This window comes from Thalassophryne amazonica, chromosome 2 (assembly GCF_902500255.1).
Source record: "Thalassophryne amazonica chromosome 2, fThaAma1.1, whole genome shotgun sequence".
Classification (NCBI taxonomy): Eukaryota; Metazoa; Chordata; class Actinopteri; order Batrachoidiformes; family Batrachoididae; genus Thalassophryne; species Thalassophryne amazonica.
In genome coordinates, this window is record NC_047104.1 from 17196630 (window position 1) to 17216886 (window position 20257).

Below are 20257 nucleotides of genomic sequence, written 5' to 3' on the forward strand. Positions count from 1 at the left end.
CCAGTATCACAATTTTTTTTTTTGACTCTTTAAGCAACACCAGCACTAATGCTTCCTGCTTTAACCCGTTTTGCCCTACTGCCAACAATTGTTGCCGAAATGTACCACTGTCATTTTCTACTCGCAATAATAATAATAATAATAAAAAATAAATAAAAAAAAAAAAAAACTCAAACGTACTAAGGCAACTTTTTACAATTATAAAAAAAAAAAAATCTGGGCATAAACGAGTTAATAGAACACAAACTGTTTCAATTAAGTAAATTGTTGTTAGCTCATTAACAATATAAAATGACTATCTCACATCTGCTGCTGACAACCGCAGTAATTCTGCTATGATGAGCGGTATGACGGTTTTTCTACTGTCACCGTGTGAAGGCAACATTATACTGGGGACTAAGACACCATTCAGACTGTGTGTGTGTGTGTGTGTGTGTGTGTGTGTGTGTGTGTGTGTGTGTGTGTGTGTGTGTGTGTGTGTGTGTGTGTGTGTGTGTGTGGTGTCATTTCGGCTGCTCCTGTCTCGGGACGGGGCCAGCACGGCGGATACAACCAGATCCACATTGGTAATTGGCACAAGTTTTACGCCGGATGCCCTTCCTGACACAACTCCAGTTTCATCCGGAGAAACACACACACAGCTGCTGGTGTTCCGAAGAGGTCTCCCAACCAAGTACCAACCAGATGCTGCACTGCTTAACCTCTGACATCTGACGGGATCAGGCTGACACAGAGCAGACCGGCTGCTTAAGAACCCATTCAGACTGGGGTTGGCAATCAGACTCGATCCAACCCGGATTGCTTTCTAGCCGGACAGTGTTGATTTCAATGCGATGTCCATACACCTGCAGTAAGACTCTTGCGGTAAGCAGAGACACTTTGTACAGGGGTGCTCATTAAACTGTGAACTAATTACCTAAGCAAGCTTTCAAGTACTCCAAGAATCAGTCACAAAAATGGTTAAGAATCACTACAGGAGTTTAGCTTGTAGTATCCGGCTTACAGAGTTATACGACAATGTACGGTAACCTTACCAAATGCCGTTTTGTCATCTGCAGTCTTAGCATCTCCTTCCAGGTCCAGCTCTGCTTCTCCCAAATCAGTGGGACTGTAATCTCTTGCTGGAGTTTCTCCTCTCTCCTCTTCAGCACAACATAATCCCAAACCAAACTCCTCCACCTCCTCCTGTCAACACACACAGGTTATCTGTTAAGCGGCCTTTATGTCCTGATGACAAACTTGTAATCAGATGAGCGAAAGTAAAAATTTTGGGACCCAAACAAAAAAGGGAGCACTGGATGCGAGGAAGCAAAGACACCATGCCGCAGGGCATTTTGCAAAAATGAACTAAAAATTGTGCATTCTGAGACGCAATTACAATAATTTCAATTTCAAAAACCACAGCTAAAGTTATTTTGAAAATCATGGTAAAATATCAATAACATATCTTATAGTAAAAAAAGTCACATATTCTTGTGTGAATTACCGTATTTTCCGGACTATAAGTCGCACCGGAGTATAAGTCGCACCAGCCACTTTATCCATTATAAAGAAAAATAAACCATAGATAAGTCGCAGTGGAGTATAAGTCGCATGGACATACAAGTATGTTAACTTAACATGAAAGTTCAGATGATAATATTATGATATTATGATGATAATATCTGCACGTTGTTCGAGCACCCATGTGCGGACTCGTTCCTCTAGCTGTGGCCATCTAGCTTTTAGCCCGTGATTAGTTTTTTGTTTTTTTTTATGGTGGTTAGAGTAACCTCCGCTTTCCTCTAGTCCCTCACAAGTTTCTCACTCACTCCAAACTCTCTCTCTGCTGCTCGATTACCATTTTCGGATGCATATTTCACCAGTCGCAACTTGTAATCTGCAGAGTATGCTTTTCTTTTTGGTGGCATTTTTTTCTGGCCTTCTTCGTTGTCTTGTTAAGTTATCGTAACCTATAGGACGGCTGCCATACTACAGTGCCCATGATGCATTGCATTTCCATTTCCGGTGGCCATTTTAAAACAGAGCAACTCTGTCACGTAAAATTGTTTTATTACGGCAAATTAATTGAGAATCTACCGGTATATTTTTCATTTATAAGTCGCACTGGAGTATAGGTCGCACCCCCTGCCAAAACATGTAAAAAAGTGCGACTTATAGTCCGGAAAATACGGTACTGTAAATCATTCAAAGCCACAATATCTTTTTTCCCCCCAATGAAAGAAAGTCTTCATTAATTTGAAAAAAAGTCACAATCTTGTCTGAAATCCTGTTTAAACAGATTTTCTTGGGAGAGAAAAATTTTTTACCATGTTTCCTGATGGCACAATTTGCAGTTTGCTTTTTCCATTTCTTTTATCTTTCGGATGTGCTCCAATTCCATGGATTTTGATTCCTTATCAAACTTTTTTCACACCATCTTTCTCGCCATCTTCCCTCTCTCCGACGTCGCTCTGTGACAGACGTACCGCAAAATTCTTTTTTAAAAACTTGATAGCTCCAAAAGTATGCCATGTCCACATGCTACTTTTAGCTTCAGAACAGCGTCTTGCTGCAGGCACTCACTGTCACCGTAGCAATCAATTCAGTCCCACTTTCCGCTTTCTGACAACTGTCATACCAGCCACGCTTTGAGCGAAGCATTTTACTCGGAGGAACTCAGCAGATCCACAGACACTGATCTGTACAGTGTCTGCGGATTTATAAAACTTGCACGATGGTGCAAAAAAAATAAAAAATAAAAAAAAAATGGGCATTTTACAAACTCTGTGATGATCACGATTAAAGAATAAAATCCGTGGAATTCCACGGATCCACTTAGTTTTCACAGCCCTGTAAAATATAACAGGAAGCAGCTTTTCCAAATAATAAAATAGTAGCTGTTTAAACAGCCATTGTTTTATTTAGAAGAGTAGCAGCAAATGTGAGTTTTCAGAGACAACAAGTGAGCTCTCAGGACATTTAACCAGATGAAGGTCTCCTCTGCAACTTCAACCAGAAAATTGGTTGAGTTTTTGCAGACACTTTCCTCACATTTTGAAGTGCGGAGATGTTCTCTTCTTCCATCTGGACTTCAGGTTTTGGTATATTTAGACGATCAAAGAAGGCTGTTTATAAGCCCATAACGCAAAAGCTGCGGGGGTGGGGAATAGTGTGCCTAGATAGACATCAACTCAGAACATGGCGCCATTTTGGGCCCAACTGCGCTGAACTACTGAATGAACCTTTAATGTTTTCAACATTTTTAAAAATCATGTAACGACATACAGCAACACATCCAGGTACAGGTGCTATCAAAATAAATATAAAAATAGTTAAGCTATCAAATTTACATAAATGTATCATTTATGATGATTTATTTAATTAATTTAAAGCCTGATTTTGTACTTCTGCAACTCTGTGTCATGCAACGACGTGCGTGACAGTTTTAAAGTTCTCCGTCTCTGGATTATGCTTTATTCTGGACTAATTTGACCATCAACAAGCTTTTCTTTCTACAATCACCACCTCCAAATCAAAGATAAGCTGTACATTTTCCTCTTTTATTGACTTTGTGCTGTAAAGTTGGAGACTTTTCTAATCCATTTGTAATAAGCGTGCACAATGCAAAAAACTATTACAACCTCAATTCCAATGAAGGTGGGACATTGTGTGAAATGTAAATAAAAACAGAATACAATGATTTGCAAATCCTCTTCAACCTATATTCAATTGAATACACCACAAAGACAAGATATTTAATGTTCAAACTGATAAACCTTATTGTTTTTGTCCAAATATTTGCTCATTTTGAAATGGATGCCTGCAACACATTTCAAAAAAGTTGGTACAGGGGCCACAAAAGACTGGGAAAATTGATGAATGCTCAATGAACAACTACTTGCAACATTCCATAGGTGAACAGGTTAATTGGAAACAGGTGAGCATCATGATTGGGTATAAAAGTAGCAGCCCCAAAAGGCTCAGCTGTTCACAAGCAAAGATGGGGCAAGGATCACCACTTTGTGAACAAATGCGTGAAAATAAATAGTCCAACAGTTTAAGAACAATGTTTCTCAACGTTCAATTGCAAGGAATTTAGGGATTCCATCATCTACAGTCCACAATATAATAAGAAGATTCAGAGAATCTGGAGCACCTTCTATATATAAGTGGCAAGGCCAAAAACCAACATTGAATGCCTGTGACCTTCGATCCCTCAGGCGGCACTGCATTAAATACAGAGATCACTGTGTAAAGGATCTTACCACATTGGCTCAGGAACACTTCAAAAAAAAAACTGTCAGTTAACACAGTTCGTCGCTACATCTACAAGTGCAAGTTAAAACTCTACCATGCAAAGCAAAATCCAAACATCAACAACATCCAGAAACGCCGCCGCCTTCTCTGGGCCCGAGCTCATTTGAAATGGACAGACGCAAAGTGGAAAAGTGTGCTGTGGTCTGATGAGTCCACATTTCAAATTGTTTTGGAAATCATGGACGTCATGTCCTCTGAACAAAAGACAAAAAAGACCATCCAGATTGTTACCAGAGCAGAATTCAAAAGCCAGCATCTTGTGATGGTATGGGGTGTGTTAGTGCCCATGGCATGGGCAACATACACATCTGTGATGGCACCATCAATGCTGAAAGGTACATCCAGGTTTTGGAGCTACACATGCTGCCATCCAAGCAACGTCTTTTTCAGGGACGTCCCCGTTTATTTCAGCAAGACAATGCCAAGCCACATTCTGCATGTTACAACAGCGTGGCTTCGTAGTAAAAGAGTGCAGGTACTAGACTGGCCTGCCTGCAGTCCAGACCTGTCACCCATTGAAAAATACGACAATGGAGAGCCCGGACTGTTGAACAACTGAAGTCGTACATCAAGCAAGAATGGGAAAGATTCCACCTACAAAGCTTCATCAATTAGTGTCCTCAGTTTCCAAACAATTATTGAGTGTTGTTAGAAGGAAAGGTGATGTAACACAATGGTAAACATACCACTGTCCCAGCTTTTTTGAAATGTGTTGCAGGCATCCATTTCAAAATGAACAAATATTTGCACAAAAACAATAAAGTTAGTCAGTTTGAACATTAAATATCTTGTCTTTGTGGTGTATTCAGTTGAATATAGGTTGAAGAGGATTTGCAAATCATTGTATTCTGTTTTTATTTACATTTTACACAATGTCCCAACTTCACTGGAACTGGGGTTGTATAATATGATGGCAGATCAAGGATTGAAAGCAGAAAAGTGTCAAATCACAGCTGGCTGTGATTTGACACTTTGCTGCTTTCACTGCATAGCATAAAGCACGCGTCAGGCTGCGCAGTGACGTGACGTGCGCATCAGGCTGCAGCATGGTGCAGCTCCAAGTCTGAGCACGATGTGAAAAAAAAACAAACAGTCAGACTTTTAATCATGGAAATTACTCCAGTCCCACGTGCGAGGGGTTTAATGGAAATACACTGCGATCAGACAGGACGTTTTACTCGATGTGAGCAAAAATCTGTTATACAAAATCTGTTATATACGATGTTTACTACATGGAAAACAATACAAAAACTTTGGAACTTTTTTTGCCCGGTGACTGCGAATATCCGGTTTATACGATGACGGTTTAGGTGAGTTTTACTGTACGTGGGACTGAACAATAAATTTACCTTTCAAAGCTTTGATGATGAAGCCATCCCACACAGCTGACTTTATTTTCCCAAATTTTTCTTCTGTTCGGATCTGAACAAAATCTGTACATCCTGAAGCCCTTGTTGTGTCTATTTCTGCCTCCAAATGCACAGCAACCCGGCATTTTTTCAGCGAATAAATAAATAACAGCTGAATTTACATGCAGATAGATAACAACGAACACTATTTTGGACACAAGGTGACACCAGGAGTAACGCAACTTTTTTTTCAGCTCGTCATGTCGTTACTCTCTGAATTAAGGGACCTTAACTGCCTGGGATACCCCAGCCATATTATTATGCACACCAGCACAAATGACCTGAGAAGGCAGGGAGAAGAGATGGCGACATCAATTAAGAGAGTGACAGAAAAAGCCACCTCCACATTCCCAAACACAAAGGTAGGGGATCCCCCAGGACATCATCTGTCGTCTCATTGGGATCACGCCTCAACATTGTCATGCATGCATACAAGCACGTGGGGCCTGGCGTGTACCTGCTAAATCAGACATTACAAAAGGCTGTGATTTCATACTTTTCTGCTTTCATTCTTTTATATTTTAATAGTTTTTGCAGTGCACACGCTGATTACAAACGGATCAGAAATGTATGCACATTTACAACACGGAGTTGGTAAAAACGGGAAATTGTACAGTTTACCTTTGAATTGGAGGTGATGACTGTAGAAAGAAAAGCTTGTTGTGGGTCAAATTAATCCAGATTAAAGCATAATCCATCTGGAGAACTTTAAAACTGTCAAGCACGTCAGTGCCATGACATGGAGTTACGGCTGCAGATGCGTAAATTCTGGTGTTCTATGGCAAATGCCAATCAAGCTCCACGGTCCTGGCCAGTGAACACAGGGCCCACCATAGGATGTCGAGGACTCAGGTCACACTCATGAAGTCTGTTTCTGATTGTTTGGGCAGAGATATTCACACCAGTGGCCTGCTGGAGGTCACTTTGTAGGGCCCTGTCAGTGCTCATCCTCTTTGCACCTTGCACAAAGGAGCATATACTGGTCCTTCTGACAGGTTAAGGACCTTCTACGGCCCTGTCCAGTTCGCAGAGAGTAACTACCAGTCTCTTCGAATCTCCTCCATTCTCTTGAGACTGCGCTGGGAGACACAGCAAACCTTCTGACAATGTCATGTATTGATGTGACATCCTGGAGGAGTTGGCCTACTTGTGCAAACCGATATTCACAAAAAGTGAATATCATTCATGATATATATTTTTTCTTTCACTTTAAGCATGGTGGATTACTGGTTAGTACTGGTGCCTCACAGTAAGAAGGTCATGGGTTCAATTCCCACCTGTGGCCTTTCTATGTGGAGTTTGCGTGGGATTCCTCCAGGTGCACTGGTTTCCTCCCACATTTACAAACATGCAAGTTAGGTGAATAGGAAACTTTATATTTGTTCAGGTCTCCCATGCAAAAGAAGTCTCGATCTCAATGGGACTAACCTGGTTAAATATATAAGAGGTAAATTAAGTAGTTTACAGACTGCAGTTTCTGGATCAATTCCTTCAGGAAATCTTGATCGCAAACCCGATCTAGCTTCTAGCTTCTGGTGTCAAACGCCCGGCCCCACTGGTCGGTGGCAGGTGAGGAGTTTGACTGGGGCAGTACACCTGTCAAATGGTAACACAGATGTCCTAAGGCAAACTCAGGGAGGACAGAAACCTCTCATTAAGCAGAAGGGCAAACACTCGCTTGATCTTGATTTTCAATATGAATACAGGCCGTGAAAGTGGGGCCTCACATTCCTTCTGACTTTTTAGCTTTTAAGCAAGAGGTGTCAGAAAAGTTACCACGTGGATAACTGGCTTGTGGCAGCCAAGGGTTCATAGCGTTGTCACTTTGTGATCCTTCAATGTCAACTCATCCTATCATCATGTAGCAGTATTGACCAAGCGTTGGATTGTTCGCCCACAGGGATTTTGATCCCAGCACTGCCGCCAATTCGTCATGCCAATGTGTACTGCTTTGTCCCGCTTGACGCCATGTTATATAAGATAATAATTCCGTAGTTGATAATGCACTTGCTCTCAGAACTTGGCTTCTCTCATTGCGCCCAGAATCACAGAGAAATTATCTACAGCTATAGGTTGTCTCGTGCACGTCATGCGGTGGAGAACACATTTGGAATCTTTTTCCAAAGGTAATTATTAGAATATTTATATTGAAATGATTGGTAAAACAGGTTCATTTTCAATCCTTCTCATGAGTTAGATAATGCATCCTGTAAAGTTATGTTTATTATAGATGTAACATCACCTTATAATCTTTATGTCAAGTTCAGATGTGCTGCGTGCCACGACAGTGTTTTTGAACAGGTTGCACAATATTCACAACTAGTTCATGAAATTAATGTATGCCAGAAGTTTTGAACATTTCAAAATTTTCTTTGCATACTGGCACGCAGTCATGCAGTTTACAATGGGTTTACTTATTGGCACGCCAAATTGTGTGCCAGTGCAGGGATCAAATTTGTGCCAAGTGTCAAGGTAGTCGAGAGGTGGCGCAAACCTCACGGTGCAATGAAAGTGAGAGGTGTTCAGTCAACGCTCTGAAACACTATTGCCTGCATTTTGAGTGCCAAATTGTGTGAAGCGTTTTTTTTTTTTATCTTTGTTACAGCCTTACTTCAAAGCCAAAAGAAACAAACCATCAGGCCAAAACACAGAACGGTGTATATGTGTGTTAGGAACATCAGAACTGCTTATTTATAGACAGCAGTTTACTCAAGAAAATCCTTGTTTTTTTCTTACAATTAAATAACTCTTAATTAAAATAGTCTTAAGTTAAAAAAAAATTCTTTAGAAATCTTTCATGTTTGCCTTTAAATTAAAACCATGATTTTCTCACATTTTGAAACAGAGATGTTCTCTTCTTCTGTCTGGACATCAGATTTTGGTATATTTATTTAGACTAACAAAGAAGGCCCTTTATAAGCCCATAATGCAAAAGCTTGGGGGGGGGGGGGGGCAAAGCCTAAGCATCCCCTTTTTATTCAAATGTTTTTACTGAGTTTTGAATTGTAAACAGTTATACAACAACTAACAAATCCCCAAACACCAACCCGAACACATACCACAATGAAATGACAATTACAAAAAAAAAAAAAAGTTACAAAGTTACAGAGCCTGTGGATCCATTATGTCCCAGTGTCTCCAGCATCAAACTGTAGGGTAAAGTAATTTAGAAATGGCTGCCAGACCTTATAAAATCTCTGAGTTGATCCCCTGATTGTATGTTTCAGCTTTTCCAGTTTCAAGTGTGCCATTACATCCTGAACCCAGCATCTGTGTGTAGGAGGCATATCTGATTTCCAATTATGCAAAATAAGACATCTAGCCAATAAAGATGCAAAAGCAATGGCGTCCGATTGTGCCCCAGATATCGCCATTCCAGCAGGAACCACACCAAATATTGCAATTTCAGGAACAGGGCTTATCTCTCTATTGCACATATAAGAAAAGGTATCAAAAATTAATGACCAGAACTGTGTCAACTTTGGGCAAGCCCAGAACATATGACAGAGAGTAGCCGGAGCCTGACAACATCGGGAGCAAGTCGGATCGACATACGGATAAATCCTGGCAAGCCTACTCTTAGATAAATGAAGCCTGTGGAGCACCTTAAACTGGAGCAGACCATGTCTGATACAAATTGACGTTGAGTGTATTCTCCTGATTGCGCTTTGCCAGGAGGCATCCGACAAATCGAACCCTAGTTCCTCCTCCCACCCCGCCCTAACATGACTGAGTGATGGGGAAGCGATGATCTGAATATCCTCATATAGTCTGCTCACTCCTCCCCTTTGACTTTAAGCATCCCCTTTTAAGGTGATTTTTCCATCCCATTACACTGAGAAAAAAATCCTGCTGAGAACCCTGGTCAGTCAGTTTTCCTACGGGTTTAAGTGAAGGAAAAGGCCTTTATTAAATGAAAAAAAGAACCGTACTTATGTACATATGTAAAAATTAGAATGTTGTCTTGTTGTTTAATAAAACAAAATGCTTTGCCTATACTCTATTTAATGACATGTGTTCCTTTGTTTCCTTTGTATACTAGACTAGCCTTATTCCAGGATCAAAGCACAAAAAATGTTGACATTAGGTGCACCTTGCTTATGTAGGTCCAATGCATATAATCTAACAGTATACTTTCTAATTGTGGACTGAATTACTTCTGAGCCTTACCAGTTTTCAGTTGAAATAATGCTGATAAGCGCTAAAAGCAAGCCAAGGGTTGTGTTTTGCAACTACCTAAAGGAGGACTGTGAAATGAAAATTGTGAAATTGAAAAATTTGCAGGGGGTCTGGGGTTTAGGGCCCCCAGAAACCAAATTAATTCTGTATCTAATGATACATTTTCAGCATCTCCTGGAAGAAAACGTTTCAAAAGAAGTGCATATTTAAATGATCCTAGATTCAATCTTTCATTTGAACTGTTAATGATCATATTGAAATAACAGAATATGACATGAAAGTAGCACCTGGAATGATTTTCCATTTAATTGTAAACCAAATTATGCATTAACTCAGAACAATTAAACTACATGATATTCATGAAGATTGAAAAGACTGCTAAAGCATTTTGAAACCACAGCTAAAGCTTGTAGAATATTTTGAAAACTGTAAAATATCATTAACATACGTTATAGTAAAAAAGTCACTTATCCTTGTGTAAATTCCTATAAATCCATTCAAAGCCACAATGTCCAATTTCCAATGAAAGAAAGTCTATGTTAATTAAAAAAGTCACCTAATCTTGTCTGAAATCCTGTTTGAACAGCACAATGTTTATTTTCCAGACAAAAAAAAATTCTTACTGTGTTTCTTGAGGGCACAAGAAGCAGTGAGCTTTCCTGTTTCTTTTATCTGTGTTCATGACGATGAACTTTAAATTCAACCCAATTCAACCCAGCGCCAATTCTATGGATTCTTGTCCTTACTAAACTTTTTTAAACCGTTTCTTGCCATCTTCCCTCTCTCCGACATCGCTCTGTGACACAGACATGCCGCAAAATACTTCTTTTAAAAACTTGATGGCTCTTGAAATATGAGATGTCCACATGCTACACTTAACTTGGAGCAGCCACATAGCACCAGCGTAGCAACCAACAAGTCCCGCTTTACGACAACTGTCGCCACGCTTTGAGAGGGATTTTTCTCTGCCGACTTCTGCGGATCTGAGCAGAGATTTTATCTGTTATACTGATCAGTGTCTGCAGGCTAATAAAACTTGCATGATGTCGTTAAAAAGAAAGAAAGAAAAAAAAGAATGCTTTACGATAGGCATTTTACAAAAAACTCAGTGACAATCACAATTACAGAGTACAACATTAACACCAGGCTCTCTGTGAGAGCAGGCTTTCTTTGCAACCGCCCACTCCACCAGCTGATTTCACTGATTAACTGATTCCATCTGCTCAAAGTAAAATCACCTGGTGGAGTAGATGGTTGCAAAGAAAGCCTCTCATCCCTTTTTGGAATACGAGGTCTGTGAGAAAAGTATCCGACCTTATTATTTTTTTTAAAGTAGACCTGCATTGAAATAAATGTGGTCAGATTTCAGAAAGAAATAGCTGATATGTATTTATAAGACCCTTGTGAATGCAGTAAAGTAAATCTATAAGCTCAAATTTGTAATTCAGCGGAGAAATCTTCGTTTAAAAATGACAAATTTGCAGCTAAAATTTAGCCCTCTGTGAAAACAGTTTGTACAGCCGTATCATTTCCATGACGTCAGGGACAAGACGACGCGCTCCCACCTTCAGTCCGATCCCGCATTGAAATTGATTTTATCTGTTAGTAATGTTACTTATACACGTCCTGGTTTCAACATCCAAAAGTAAGCTGCAATGAATGTGAGATACAGATCTGTGTGCTCAGATCAGCAACGACATCGACAGCGGGCGCCATTCTTCCTCTCCTGCTCTCTGCCTCCGCTGCGCTTATTAAGTCTGCGGGCTCGTTAACAAGCTCGTTAACCGCCGACGCGGGCCACTCACACCGCCCGTGTCTGCTTTGCAGCTGGTGTTGTGCTAGATTCAGCGCACAACACCGGCATCACCTCTCTGTCTACTGAATGGAGGTGCAGCCAACTTGGAACAAGTCCAGAGACTACGCTTGCCGTTTTGATGTGGAGCGGCCGCTGACACCTGTTGCTGCAAGGACAGACTTCTTGCTGCAAAATCCACAGCACCGCACGTCTCGGCAATCGGAGCCCCAGAGCTCCATGGAAGCTGAGAGAGGTTTATATATTTTTAATGACTGGGATTCTTTGCGGGTCTCGCCTCCATATCCCGCGATGGTACCGGAGGCGAAAGACAGTAGATTTTCATTGCGACACCACTCAAACGGGCGTATGAAAAAGTCCCCCAAGATAATTTTCAAGCACAAATAAAAGAAATGTGTACTCACCAAACGTGCCGCAAGACAATATGAAGTTTTAAAAAAAGTAGATCCTTCTGTATAAGGCAAGAAAAAGGTGCAGATGCAAACTGTAAATTCACAAATTACAATTGGCGCAATGCATGCTGGGAGAGGGTCTTGTCCGTGACGTCTCGGCAGCGTCCATGATGAGAGGGACAATTTGCGGAGGGCTAAATGTTAGCTGTAAATTTGTCATTTTCAAATGAAGATTTCTCCGCTGAATGATCTCATGTGTAAATGTAAGTCATTTTTTGTTCAAAAAATCTGACTGCATTTTTTTCAATGCAGGTCTCCTTTAAAAAAACATATGGATTTGAATCGTGTGATTACGTCAGCCAAGCTTGAACCCTCGTGGGCATGCGAGAGTTTTTTTACGCCTGTCGGTGATGTCATTCGCCTGTGAGCACGCCTTGTGGAAGGAGTGGTCCAGCCCCCTCATCGGAATTCCTTTGTCTGAGAAGTTGCTGAGAGACTGGCGCTGTGCTTGATCAAAATTTTTTCAGAAACTGTGAGATTTTTTTAATGAAAGACGTGCGGACAGATTCCTGCGGCGGGTGCCGACGTGGCGCACCTGCCGCGAGCCGACGCGGCGCACCCGCCGCGAGCCGACGCGGCGCACCCGCCGCGAGCCGACGCGGCGCACCCGCCGCGAGCCGACGCGGCGCACCCGCCGCGAGCCGACACGGCGCACCCGCCGCAGGAAAAACACCTCCGTTGGAAGCCTTAAGGACAAGTTGGAACATGCCCTGCTGTTAAACAATTTCTCAGATACTCATTCAACTGAAAGTCACCAAAAGCCGCTTGGATTTTACAAATGGTTATCAACACGGAGGTGTTTTTCCTGTGGCGGGCGCGCCGCGCCGGATGCGAGCCGACGCGCCAATCCGTCCACACGTCTCTCAAAAAAAATCTCCTTTAACAGTGGAATGTCCGGATAAACTGCTGATTCTGACCTCTTCTGAAAGTTCTCTGTTCTCTAACGATGTCCTGGGTCAACAGAGGCTTAAATTTGGAGGTTTTCAGCTTGAAACAGGATGACGACGTCGCCTCGTAGCGCTGCGCGACATCCCGCTCCGTGGGAAGTCCTTACAGCGATAGAAACAATCCAAAATCTCTCATCAGCCGTTAAAATTTACACCAAAAACCAGCTGAATTTCTCGAATGGTGTCCACTCGGATGTGCCTCACAGTTCTTGGAAAAATTTTTGATCAAGCACAGCGCCAGTCTCTCAGCAACTTCTCAGACAATGAAAATCCGACGAGGGGGCTGGACCACTCCTTCCACAAGGCGTGCTCACAGGCGAATGACATCACTGACAGGCGTGAAAAAACTCACGCATGAGCACGAGGGTTCAAGCTTGGCTGATGTAATCACATGTGATTCAAATGCATATAGTTTTTTAAAAAAATAAAATAAAACTGTTGGTTTCTTTTCTAATAGACCACATACATTTAAGGCCTCTGCTGTACAGCCTAAAATTCACCCACTTGCGTTATTCTAACCTGTGCCCAATTTCATGCTTTTATCATTAAAGGCATAAGTATGACATACTTCACCAAGCTGCCAAATTACTTTTGAAGCCCTCATGTGTGTGACTCACGGTGTCATAAACTATTACAGCACGGTGTATTGTGGAGCACGAAAAAATTGCAGCTGCATTTACCTATTAGCAGGAAGCAGAAAGGTCCAAGTACCTTTCATATCAATGACCACCAAATACAGCTGCACAACAATAATGGTGAAAAAAATTATAGGACATAAAACATAACATGCTCATTGTGTAATACACTTATTTTATCTTTTATTTATTATTGGTTATCTACATATATAACTGCTGTTTGCACCATTTTTTCCCCAGGCGAGCTGTAACAAAATTTCATTCTGATGTACATGATATGGGTATAAACTGAGTGAAAAGTCAGTCTAAAATAAAGTTACCTGACATGGGCTGTCCAGCTCAGGTGGAGAATCACTGCCTCCTACTATTCTTCTTGTCGCCACATCAATCTCACATACGCCAGTCGACTCCATTGCTCCTGATCAACAATTCTGTCAAAAAAAAAACAAAAAAAAAAACAAACACTTTATACATCACGTTTTTTTTATAGCCCAGGATTAACTTCACTAACAAAGACCCCATAAAAACAAAAACAAACAAACAAACTAAACAAAGTTTATCATCCCCACGTAACAAAACATTACTTCGGCCACTAGAAGGTGTGGCAAGATGTATCACTTTTTTTGAAATTGTTCATTAATTTCTCAATTCATTTTTGTCATCACACCGCCACAAAAACTTGAAGGCCATGTCACACATTATTCAAAATATTCATGCTTTTAAGTTTATCGTGACGAGTGATTGCTGACAGTTTATTCCTAATTAAACCTCTTGTACAGCGAGTCAGCAGTTGCATTTTAGGAAAACATTTTACTCAGCATTTCTTGGTGGGTGACATCAGTCTAAGCAAACACAGAAACAGCACAATAGCGAAATGAGTAAAATGACCGTTTGGACATCAGATCAAGAAACTGCTGGACACTCATGAAAGTGACAGCTCAACATTCATTCAGACCCGGATATCCGAGCAGACACAGGGAAAGAGTCAGGAATAAATTATTTTCAGATTCTGACTTTCTACCAGGTTGCGAATGTGCACGAGGGTATGTGCTCAGTCCATTCAGTACAAAGGAGGAGACGAGCACTTCACCCAACTCTTTTTTTTTTTTTTAAACTGTGACTGCATTGAAATTAAAGTACACGCTGGACCAAAATCATAACAATTTAGAGTTAGGTTGTTGGTGACAATCCAAAGATATACCGGGATTACTTTGTGCACTTCCGTGACCGGTTTCAAAGTACAGTAAAACTTGCCTAAACCATTATTGTATAAACAGGATATTCTCACACACTGGACAAAAGAAAAAGTCCCAATGCTTTTGCATGGATTTCTATATCCAACCCCAATTCCAATGAAGTTGGGACGTTGTGTAAAATGTACATAAAAACAGAATACAATTATTTGCAAATCCCCTTCAACCTATCTTCAATTGAATACACCACAAAGACAAGATATTTAATGAAGAACAAAAAAAAAAAAACAAGTTCTCCGTGCTTGTGTATAGCACAAACAAATCTGGTGCAACCAGATAGGACTGATTTGTAAGAGAAAAATAACTGGTGCAACACAGAAATAGGTGCTGAAAAATTTAATAAGGTGCTAAAACATACAAAAATATACAGAGGGACTAATGTTTTGATGTGAAAGTCACATCATCAGAGTCTGCAAAGACAAGGATGGTACAACTTAAATACTAATAAGAAACAAGTGTCCTAATGCTTCCAATGGGGCTTGACCATCCGTCAAACACAGCACTCACTCAGTAATCAATTCATGATTAGAGACACACTGTCCCAAAACAAACATAACTAAAACCAGACAACATATGTCAGAATTCCCATCTCAACTGCCTAGCCTTCCAGCCCACCAAAGGTTTTGTTAGATGTGGCAATTGTGCACATTGTTCTAATTCCACTAATGCTTCATTTTTCTCTCATCCTCGTACTGGTAAGCAATATTCTATTTCTTCATTTATCAATTGTAATACTACACATGTAGTATATCTTTTAAAATGCTCTTGAGGATTGGCATATATTGGCCAAACAAAATGTCAACTTAAATTACAGATAGCTGAACATAAAACAGCAATCCATACTCAGAACCTAACTTATGCCATGGCAAGGCATTGTCAACAGACCGGTCATGGCTCCCGGGTATCTTTAAAATTTGGGGGGATTGAGATAATCACAGCTCCACCCAGAGGAGGTGATATCATTAAAAAAAAACTTTGATATAGAGAAGCATTTTGGATTTATACTTTAGGCACCTTGGAACCTTTTGGTTTGAATGAAGAACTCAAATTTACTTGTTTTCTCTAATATTAATGTTTTTTATTCTGATTTTAGTTATGTTTGTTTTGGGACAGTGTATCTCTAATCATGAATTGATTAATTGAGTGTGTGCTGTGTTTGACGGATGGTCATGCCCCTTTGGAAGCATTAGGACACCTGTTTCTTATTAGTATTTAAGCTGTACCATCCTTGTCTTTGCAGGACTCTGATGATGTGACTTTCATGTCAAAACGTTAGTACCTCTGTATATTTTTGTATGTTTTCAGCACCTTATTAAATTTTTCAGCACCTATTTCTGTGTTGCACCAGTTATTTTTCTCTTTTGGGCAATTCCAGCAAAAAGGTAACATGGCAGGTGAAATTTCAAAATGTAAATATCACATCAAATAGCACTTGGTTATGTCCTTTGGGTACCCAAGTACGAAAAACATGAGGATTTCTACCAGTTCAGCTAACCTTAGGTTTTTGGCTGCACATCTAATTTTTGCCCCAACAAAACAGCAAGTTTCAAGCCCAAAACAGTTTTTCTTCCTCATTGTATTACACAAGTCCTGAGCTTAACACAGAATTTATAACTATTTTCTGTTAGTATTCTTATTAGAGTATTGAGAACAACACATTAATGTCAAAAGTAAGCCTTCTAGGTAACGTGAGTAACAAAAAATGATGAACTTTTCTCCAGTTTGACAGTGCTGGTAGATATGACATAACATACCTTATAGTAAAAAGCCACACATTCTTGTGTAAATTCCTGTAAATCCAGTCAAAGCCACAGTGTATTTTTTCCCATGAAAAAAGTCTACATTAATAAAAACTAATTTACATTGTTGTGTAAATTCATGTAGCCTAAATTCATTCAAAGCCACGTCTTTCTTTTTTTCAATGAAAGAAAGTCGAGATTAATGAAAGAAAAAAGGCACATTTTCCAGACAGAAAAAAAATTCTTACCAGTTCGCTTTTCCCGTTCATCTTTCAAGTGTGTTCATGAAGCCAGCAACAACTCCACGGATTCTTGTCCTTGTCAGACTTTTTCAAACAGTCTTTCTCGCCATCTTCGCTCTGTCTGATGTCGCTCCGTGACACAGACATGCTGCAAAATTCTTCTTTTAAAAACTTTAAAGTTCTAAAAGTGTGCAACGTCCACAAGCTACGTTTAGCTAAGCTTCGTACAGGAGCCACAGTGTCACCGCAGCAACTGTCCTAACAGCCAGGCATTGAGTGGTATTTTTCCTCCGCGAATCCGAGGAAACTGATATGTATGTGTAACACACAAATCAGTGTGCTAAATAAGGGAGTAGGGGAAAATCCCAAAATCCCTTTTTCGATTGATGAAAACGTTGTGAAAAGAGATACGGAGTATCAGGAACTCAGAAAGATACTCCACTGAACTTTTTTGTGCAGGACTATTGACGTTGTATTTCCATGGTTGATGGACAAGATTGATCAATGATCATGGGGTGGTGTTGGGGGGGGAGGGCTAGTCAACAGTTATCACAGAGTTACTAATTGCTTACTCGGCAGTCTTCACTTCAAAAACGTAAGGTTTTAATGCACTGCAGTGCTCTTGGTGAACATGTACGTGAGTAACATAACGTGAGTAACAACTTTTATTCTTTTAATGTCTATAAAGTGGAAAAGTGTGCTGTGGTCTGATGAGTCCACATTTCAAAGTGTTTTTGGAAACCATAGATGTCATGTCCTCCGGACAAAAGAGGAAAAAGACCATCCAGATTGTTACCAGCACAAAGTTCAAAAGCCAGCATCTGTGATGGTATGGGTGTGTGTTAGTGCCCATGGCATGGGCAACTTACACATCTGTGATGGCACCATCACATTTTAATTTGTTTATGGTCTTTCAAATACAAAAAGTAAATCAGGTTTCTCAATATAAAAATTTCTAAAATTATCTTCCTTAGACTCAACACATGCTGCCATCGAAGCAACGTCTTTTTCAGGGACGTCCCTGTTTATTTCAGCAAGACAATGCCAAGCCACATTCTGCACGTGTTACAACAGTGTAGCTTCGTAGTAAAAGAGTGCAGATACTAGACTGGCCTGCCTGCAGTCCAGACCTGTTGCCCATTGAAAATGTGTGGCACATTATGAAGCGCAAAATACATCAATGGAGACCAACTTCATTGAACAACTGAAGTCGTACATCAAACAAGAATGGGAAAGAATTCCACCTACACTTATGGAGTGTTGTTAGAAGGAAAGGTGATGTAACACAGTGGTAAACATACCACTGTCCCAGCTTTTTTGAAACGTGTTGCAGGCATCCATTTCAAAATGAGCAAATATTTGTACAAAAACAATAAAGTTTATCAGTCTGAAATTAAATATCTTGTCTTTGTGGTGTATTCAGTTGAATATAGGTTGAAGAGGATTTGCAAATCATTGTTTTCTGTTTTTATTTACATTTTACACAATGTCCCAACTTCACTGGTCTTGGGGTTGTCATAAACACCGTATATAATGTATTTTCGCTCGCATCGGACAAAATGTCCTGTCCAACCGCAATGCATTTTCATTAAAAACTCCTCACCTTTTACCGGACATATCAGTCTGGATATGACCAGTAACAGAGGTATGAAATTAAGTTCAGCACGGACACTCGCCGATTCAAGGAAAGTGGGTACTGTATTTCTGTGAACACGTCCAGGTCCACTATAAGTCTTCACACCAGGACTTTAATATATCACACTACTTGTGAAATATGTGCACAATATTTAGACTATCCATTTTCAGTACATCTGGCATCAAGAGGTGAGACTAAACACCGACAGGAACCAGTGGGAGCCAGCAAGAGGCTTATAATCAATAGTTGCACATGTACAACACTGTAAAGAAGCTTTTGGTGGTGTTAGCATACAAAATCTACCTAATTTTCAAATAGACATTTGAGTATACATACAGTGGCTTGCAAAAGTATTCAGCCCCTTTGTATTTCATACATTTTAATTTGTTTATGGTGTTTCAAATACAAAAAGTAAATCAGGCTTCTCAATATAGAAATTTCTAAAATTATCTTCCTTAGACTCAAACTGAAAACAAATCTCTACAACTTGATATAAATTAATTAAAAATATAAAAGCCAAGATTATGGGTTGCATAAGTAATCAGCCCCTTTGGTATAAAACCTGTAAATAATCAGTTTAATTGCCAGTTTTCTTCAGACAAGTCAAGAGATGGATACATGAACATTTCCAAGTCACTGAATGTCGTGAACTTTATTTACATCAGTTATGAAGAAACACAAACAATATCACACTCTACGGTAAATCTGTGTGGAGTAGACAGTTCTCAAAAACTGAGTGACTGTGCAAGAAGGAGAACAGTGAGGAAAGCCACCAAGACACCCAGACAACCCAGAAAAAGTTTTAGGCTTCTGTGGCTGTGATTGAAGAAATTGTGCACAGTGCAAATTCTGTGTTTTGTATCTCCAGTTATACAGCTTCATGATGAAGTGGTATAGAGGAGGGTCTTCTTTCACTAAAACATCAAATCTAGGCTTGCATCTCAGATGTACCTTCTGGCAAATTGTAGGTGAACTTTCAGGTCTTTTTAAGAAAGTCCTCCTCTGCTCCACTTCATCATGAAGCTGTATAAGTGGGCATATAAAACTTGCACTGTGCACAATTTCTCCAATCACAGCCACAGAAGCCTGTAACTTCTTCTGGGTTGTCTAGGTGTCTTGGTGGCTTTCCTCACTCTTTTTCTTGCACAGTCAGTTTTTCAGAAGTGTCTCCTCCACTCAGATTTATCATAGAGTGCCATACTGTTTGTATTTCTTCATAACTGATGTATATAAAGTTCAAGACATATTTAGGGACTTGAAAATGTTCATGTATCCATCCCCTGACTCGTGTGAAGAAAACTGGCAATAAAACTGATTATTTACAGGTATTATACCAAAGGGGCAGATTACTTGTGCAACCCATCATCTTGGCTTTTATATTTTTAATTAATTTATATCAGGTTATAGACATTTACTTTCAGTTTGAGTTTAAGGAAGATAATTTTGGGAATTTTTATATTGAGAAGCTTTGTTTACTTTTTGTATTTAAAATGCCATAAACAAATTAAAATGTGTGAAATACCAAGGGGCTGAATACTTTTGCAAGCCACTGTACCACAATGATTGATAAACAAGGTATCAAAGCCAGTTACAAACTGCCATTGGTGTTAGCACAAGAGGGACTAATGTATTCACTACTTGTAGCCCTCTAGC

General features: G+C 40.0%; 1 protein-coding gene across 3 annotated transcripts in view; it reads right to left on the reverse strand.

The window, feature by feature from the left end:
- Nucleotides 1–20257, reverse strand: part of txlng (taxilin gamma) — a 109568-nt gene that overhangs the window by 77431 nt on the left and 11880 nt on the right. Inside the window, exons 3-4 of one of the 3 annotated variants that reach the window (XM_034183904.1) lie at nt 14055–14173; nt 1035–1185 (exon numbers count right to left, since the gene is read on the reverse strand). In XM_034183904.1, the coding sequence (XP_034039795.1) occupies nt 1035–1185; nt 14055–14147 (244 nt within the window). In that variant the 5' untranslated portion in view covers nt 14148–14173. Of the gene's footprint in view, nt 1–1034; nt 1186–14054; nt 14181–20257 lie in introns of those variants that run through there. The other 2 variants (XM_034183911.1, XM_034183898.1) reach the window with 2 other exon arrangements.